This window comes from Salvelinus fontinalis, unplaced genomic scaffold, assembly GCF_029448725.1.
Source record: "Salvelinus fontinalis isolate EN_2023a unplaced genomic scaffold, ASM2944872v1 scaffold_0186, whole genome shotgun sequence".
NCBI classification, from domain to species: Eukaryota; Metazoa; Chordata; class Actinopteri; order Salmoniformes; family Salmonidae; genus Salvelinus; species Salvelinus fontinalis.
Window position 1 is genome coordinate 241816 of NW_026600395.1, and position 7164 is coordinate 248979.

The 7164-nt window shown below is 44.7% G+C and overlaps 1 protein-coding gene across 3 annotated transcripts in view; it reads left to right on the forward strand.

The window, feature by feature from the left end:
- LOC129844160 (probable nuclear hormone receptor HR38) overlaps positions 1–3838 on the forward strand; it is a 36971-nt gene extending 33133 nt beyond the window's left edge. For all 3 annotated transcript variants that reach the window (XM_055912576.1, XM_055912577.1, XM_055912578.1), the window contains one exon: positions 2061–3838. In XM_055912576.1, coding sequence (XP_055768551.1) covers positions 2061–2320 — 260 coding nt within the window. In that variant the 3' untranslated portion in view covers positions 2321–3838. The remainder of the gene's footprint in view (positions 1–2060) is intronic.
- Positions 3839–7164: the final 3326 nt, after the last annotated feature.

Here is a 7164-nt window from a genome sequence, read left to right on the forward strand (position 1 = left end):
AGTGTACCATTTTTGGGCCATTAAAAATTATATTTTCCCTAGCCCCTAACCCTTACCCTAACCCTAACCCTTAACCTAACCCTTAACCTAACCCTAACCTTAACCCCAAACCGTAAACCTAACCCTTAAGCTTAAAATAGCATTTGGATAAATTCAGGACCTGAAAATCCCTGACTTTTCAAAAAAGTTCTTGTTTTCCTACCTTGTCAGGACATTCAGGTGAAATGTTAGGACATTGGGGTCCTGATAATGTAAGAAAACACGTACACACACAAACACCCTAACACACACAAACACCCTAACACACACATTAGCACACACACACTTAAACACACCTCGGTCCGGAAGGTACACCTGATCTCCGGCAGCACCTGCTGCACCTGTCTGACACCTGGTCTCTTAATCAGAGCATGAGTGTGAACCACGTAGGAGCATCACTGATTCCTTCGTGTGTGTGTGTGTGTGTGTGTGTGTGTGTGTGTGTGTGTGTGTGTGTGTGTGTGTGTGTGTGTGTGTGTGTGTGTGTGTGTGTGTGCGTGCGTGCGTGCGTGCGTGCGTGCGTGCGTGTTCTGCTGAATGCCTCTTGCACAGAGAACAGAGAATACACTATCTGACTCTACCCCCCACACATTTCAACAGACAGTGAGTAAAGAGCTGAGAGCAGACAGGGGAGAGCAGAGGGTCATTCAACAAAGAGAAACATTTTATCTCACTCTTTTATTTACCCTTGTTGAACTTTTTTTTGTCTAACACGTTACTCAGCAGGTAGCCTAGTGGTTAGAGCGTTGGACTAGTAACCGAAAGGTTGTTAGATCAAATCCCTGAGCTGACAAGGTAAAAATCTGTCGTTCTTCCCCTGAACAAGGCAATTAATCCACTGTTCTTAGGCCGTCATTGAAAATAAGAATTTTTTCTTAACTGACTTGCCTGGTTAAATAAAGGTTCAATTAAAAGAAATATGCTGAGATTTCAAATTCTACTACACCCCTTTCCCCCAAACACAGTCCCACCCCTGTCCACCACCCTCTCCTACCCTCTCTGGGGGAGCACTTAACTCTGTGCCCGATCGACCGGGTCACTGTGGAGCTCGGCTCTGGAATGGTGTCCGCACGGCTCTCAGTGGCACTCTACCACCTCCACACAGCACACAGGACACTGCTACTGTAGAGCTGCTAGAACCATCGACCGCGGCAGAGTGGCCTCTGCAGAAAGACAGCCATCGATCCCTCCCTCCCCAGGAACTCAGTTAGAGAGAGAGAAAGAATGGATTCAGAGAAGAATGAGAGGGTATAGAGGTGAGGGAGAGAGCATGAGGTCTGAAAGCTGTCTCTCAGTGAGAGGTGAAAAGGACCTCGGCAGTGACTGCAGCACCAAACACACAGTGCACAAAAGAGTCCAACAACACAGACAGTAGACGTCTCACACTGAGGCTAGCATTACAACTTTCTACACACACGTACACACACTCTTTCTGATACATACTGACTCTAACTACGTGTGTGTGTGCGACTGTCTGGACACCCTGTTCTCTACAGAATGAGTTAGTGTCACATTAAGGCTGGTCGGGGTGCCAGTAGGGTTGCTAAGGGCAGTGAGTGTGTGTGTGTCTAATCTCATTTGGCTGCTCACAGGAGCGAATAATCTGCTAATTGTTGAGCACTGGCTACTTGTGTTGATGTCAACCTCTTAGAGCAGGCGAGTGTGTTTATGTGAGAGTGCTTTCTTGAGTGTGTGTGTGTGTTTATATGTAAATGGTCACAGGGCTTGGGTGGGGGGGTATGTTAGGTTAGTGTGTGTATTGATCTGCAGTGAGAGACAGACAGGGTGTGTATGTCTGGGATGTTTAGAGCCTGTTTAAGGTTTAAGGCTGCGGTAACATAATAACAACAAGATCCACAGGAACTAATGAGATGGAATTGAATGGAAAACAAGATGGAGTTTGTGCTTGGAGCTGGTAGCGCTCTGAGCAAGTCGAGGAGCACTGTGTGTATGTGTGTCCTGTATCTCTCTTTGTGTATCTGTTTAGTGTGTAACCCGTCTTTTTCCCTCCGTCTCCACAGAGCAGGTCCCAGGACTGAAGGACAGTAAGCGCGTTGAGGAGCTGCAGAACAAGGTGGTCTGTTGCCTTAGAGACCACCTGGGCTTTGGCCCCTCCTCCTCCTCCAAGGCCACGCCCCCTCTAAGTCGTGTGCTGGGTGTTAGGGCGGAGCTCCGCTCCCAGAGGACCCAGGGTCTGCAGAGGATCTTCTACCTGAAGCTGGAGGACCTGGTCCCACCCCCACCTCTGATTGACAGGTTCCTAGACACTCTGCCCTACTGATGCTGCCTGGGCTGATTATGCCCACACATACGTGTCACATCCTGTTTAAGACACACACCCCCCCCCCCAGAGCACCATGCAGCCTCGCTCAGAGGAGCGCTGAGACTCGCTGAGCTACGCTGAGAGACAGCCAATCAAATTGCTTTTCACTCATTAAGGACAACCAATCAAAAAATGCTTTTCACGCCATAAAGACAATTATTCATATGCTTACCACTTTCTATCTGGACCGTTTTTCTCGTGTGATGGGAGGTTTTGAAAGGATGACAAAAAAATGAAAGTGACATTTCTCTGTCCTGTTTTAGTCTGGTTATGCCTGAAGGAGGAAAATAAGACCCAGGTCTTTGTTCTGGACTGGTTTGGCCTGCTTCAGTCTGGTTCGGTTCAGTCTGAAGTTCATAGCAGTCTGTCCTAGGGGAGGGGAATGCAGTCTGTGTGAGTAACTGTGTGACGCTCTGATGATGTCCCAGGGAAACTGCGAAATTGGAGGAAGGAGACATTTAAATTAAAAAAGGTATCGTCAGTCAAGATGACGTACAGCGTGAGTGACCCAGCAATCTGTCTGTGTGTGTGTGTGAGCTTAGTCACACAACAGAGTCTCCAACAGAAGGCATTAAAACAGAAGATCTATATAAAACACGCAACACACACAGTGAAGTGACTGCTGTTTGGCTCTGTTGTCCAAGTGCAATTTCTTTAGTGCTATCTTTTTTTTAAAGCAACAGCTAGAGATGGAAAGGTTTCATTTCAAACTCTAAATTATTGTAATACTAAGACTGGCCATGTACTGTCAGTCTGTCAGTAGCTCCGGGAGAAAGAGAGATTGGTGAGGAGGTACTGAGCACTAACCATTGATGACTCAGTCTCTCAGAATTGAACTGGCTGTAGTAGATTTAAGAATGAACTTTTAGGATTATTGGAGGAAAGAACGCAAGCAGCACTTACACCCTCAGAGGGTGACAAGCACAGACACACACCCACCCTGCTCCCCGAGAGAGGGAGCGAAGAGGCAGAGAGGAGGAGAACAGGAGAGGAGGAAAGGGGGGCTGGGAGTAGAAGGGAGCTCGATGGATGACTGGAAGGGGCCTGGGAGAGGTTGAAACATTCCGCAGTCATGCTCTTTTTATATGTTTGTAATATGGAGGCTGTGAGAGATTGGAGGACAATGTTACTGTCTATGTGTTTCCGTGTAGGAGTACAGGAGCATATGCATGGTGTGTTATAAGCTGTTATAAGCTCTTATGAAGCTGTTATGACAGCCTGGCCTGGTTTGTGTGTCAGACTGCGCCTGTGTGTGTGTGGTCCCCCCACCCGGCCATCCACCATTACACATCACAGACTCACTCACAGGCATCCGTTTTGAAAGAAGGAAAAAATAAAATTCTATAGATATATAAATATATATATATATATACAAAACTAATATTTTGAAGTGTTTTTAGCTTTTTCAAATATTGTGGTACAAGTTGTGCATTGTTTTTTTGAAGAAGAGAAATTAAAAGAAGTAAAAAAAAAGTTGTTTTCTATTTCCCTCTGACGAGTTTTTGTTAATCACTTCGACATCATGAAGTAGACCTGGTTATTCTGACTGCCTGGTTATTCTGACTGACTGGTTATTCTGACTGCCTGGTTATTCTGACTGACTGGTTATTCTGACTGACTGGTTATTCCGACTGCCTGGTTATTCTGACTGACTGGTTATTCTGACTGACTGGTTATTCTGACTGACTGAGTCTGCTGTTTCTATCATCATTATCAATATCATCATCATCATCATCAACATCATCATCATCATCATCTTCACTCACGGTACCATGAATTAATGTTATTTCAGGACAATGATGGAAACCAGAGGATTCACTGCAAGGAATTGATCCTGCACACATTTCTAAATAAATTAAATAAAATCACTGAATAAGTGTGATATGTGGAATGAAGTGTGTGTGTGTGTCTGAGTGTCTGAACACGTGTGTGTGTGTCTGAGCGTGTGTGTCTGAGCGTGTGTGTGTGGTGACGGTTGGTTCCTCTTGACAGGTAAGGGGGATCTCCTCTCCCTAGGGACCCTTCGGGCTCTCACACGGAGGAGAGAAGAATTAGTAGGGAAATGGAGGGATGGAGGAGGAGGGATGGAAGAGGATGGAGGGTTCATGTAAGCGTGAGGACCAGATCAGCCTCCACCCTCGCTAAACATGATCGATCGCCATGGTGACATTTCACAGCACACCGTCTATACTGTCACTGCCATCACTCGCGCACATGCACATACACCCCTGTCATACTGTCACTGACAGACTGATGCCATCACTCAACACACACACACACACACACTCACTCACAAATACGCGCACACACACACACACGCACACGCACACGCACGCACCACACACACACACACACACACACACACACACACACACACACACACACACACACACACACACACACACACATCCAGGTGTTAAACTGTTTAGAACATCGCCCATGCCTGACCACGTGGTCTGTGTGTGTGTTCAGAACACTCTAACATCTTGTCCCTCTGTCAAAGAGAATGATGTCCCTTTGTCCAGTAAGCTGTCAGGTGAAAGGACCGGCACACTGTGTACAGAGACGGTGTGTGTGTGTGTGTTAATTCTCCTCTGACATAGGTAGTGACAGTGTTGAGTGACGAGTAACATAACACCAACACACACAGAGAGCAGAGAGCTCAACGACAGAAGTGAAAGACAAGGACACACACACACACACACGGACACACAGACACACAGAAGGAGCTGTCAGTCTCTGCCAGCCGATCGATCAGTGCTGACAGATAGCAGATACCCCCAGAGTCTTAATTAGAGCTCCCATTAGAACACACACACACACAGCTCTCTCTCTCTCTCTCACACACACACACACACACACACACACACACACACACACACACACACACACACACACACACACACACACACACACACACACACACACACACACACACACACACACACACACACACACACAAAGCAGGTGGTATCCCACTGTTTGCATTTATTTATTATCAGAGATGGAGGCAGAATAGTCCTTTAAGATGTGTCATCGCCCTGCAAACACATGACAAGGTTGTGTGTGAACGCAGCAGCCATCAAACCAACAACCAAACAGTACAACATGGTAAATATTATATATACATATATATAAATATAAAAGTTTTATTTGTTTGTAGAAAATGAAGGGAGGAAGTCCTGCTGGAATACCACAGTAGAATGTTGTAGGTAGAAGGTGCTCTTTGGTAAAGGGCTAAAATGGTCATAAACACTAAAAGGACCAAGTCAATCTTCATAGAATTACTTTAATAAAATGACTTTTAGTTATGGCATGTTCAATAGAACAAACCGTTTAAAACTAGGACCCCGAAACGCTTCAGAGTTTTACACTTGTTGTTTTACTGAACATGCCATAACTAAAATAAAGGCATTTTAAACTAATTACTTGAAGAGTGCCTTGGTCCTTTTAGTTTTTTAGGTATTTCTTTGTGTTGTTGCCTGCCAGTACTTAAAATTGGTAAAGTCAGGTGAGTATATTATGGGGGGTAATGTAATATTCATGAGTGGGAGGGGCTCCCCGCTGAAGCACTTCCTCTCCTGCTGAGACACACTTCCTGGATTACACTAAGACGGATGGCACCTGCGTCCTACCACCACACACACACACGCACGCACGCACACACACACAAGCAAGCATGTAAACACATTTGTTCATATACTGTAAAACGTACATTTATAGCCTGGGCGTTTATTTGCTTCAATCACTGAACACAACCGGTGCTTATTATAGACAGGCTTCTGTTTTAGCCAGGCTTCTATTTCCCTACCCTCTACAGGATCGGTGGGTCCCTTGCGGGACTGTTGAGCTAACGTAGGCTAACGCGATTAGCATGAGGTTGTAAGTAACAAGAACATTTCCCAGGACACAGACATATCTGATATTGGCAGAAAGCTTACATTTGCACTGTCCAATTTACAGTAGCTATTACAGTGAAATAATACCATGCCATTGTTTGATGAGAGTGCACAGTTATGAACTTGAAAAGTTATTAATAAACCAATTAGGCACATTTGGGCAGCCTTGATGCAAAATTTTGAACAGAAATGCAATGGTTCATTGGAACAGTCTAAAACTTTGCACATAAACTGATGCCATCTACTGGCCAAAATGTAAATTGTGCCTGGACTGGAATAATACATTATGGCCTTTCTCTTGCATTTCAAAGATGATTGTACAAAAAAAATACAAATAATGCATGCTTCTTTTCTTTGTATTATCTTTTATCAGATCTAATGTGTTATATTCTCCTACATTAATTTCACATTTCCACAAACTTCAAAGTGTTTCCTTTCAAATGGTATCAAGAATATGCATGTCCTTGCTTCAGGTCCTGAGCTACAGGCAGTTAGATTTGGGTATGTAATTTTATGTGAACATTTTAAAAAAGGTGCGGATTTGCACACAGCTCTTGCTCAAACAAATGTTGAAAAGACTACCATACTGGTTATTGTGACCAGTATGACCAGTATACTCATTGTAATAACAAATCCATCGCAGATCAGACATGCAAAGACTAGCCTGCCTATCATACACCCCCGATTTCACGTTTCAGCACCATTGTCTCACTCGTTGCACCTCTTGTATCCATCGTAGTTGAGCCGACCATGTCAAACCACACTGCTGTCTCATCCATGGCTCTTCTTTATCTTCTTTGAGCAATCTTGCGGTACTCACTGAAGTTCACTCGCAAACAATTCATTTAGACACGGCATCTATTTAAAACAGGTGTTATTTGCTGAAATGTGTGCCGATGCCCG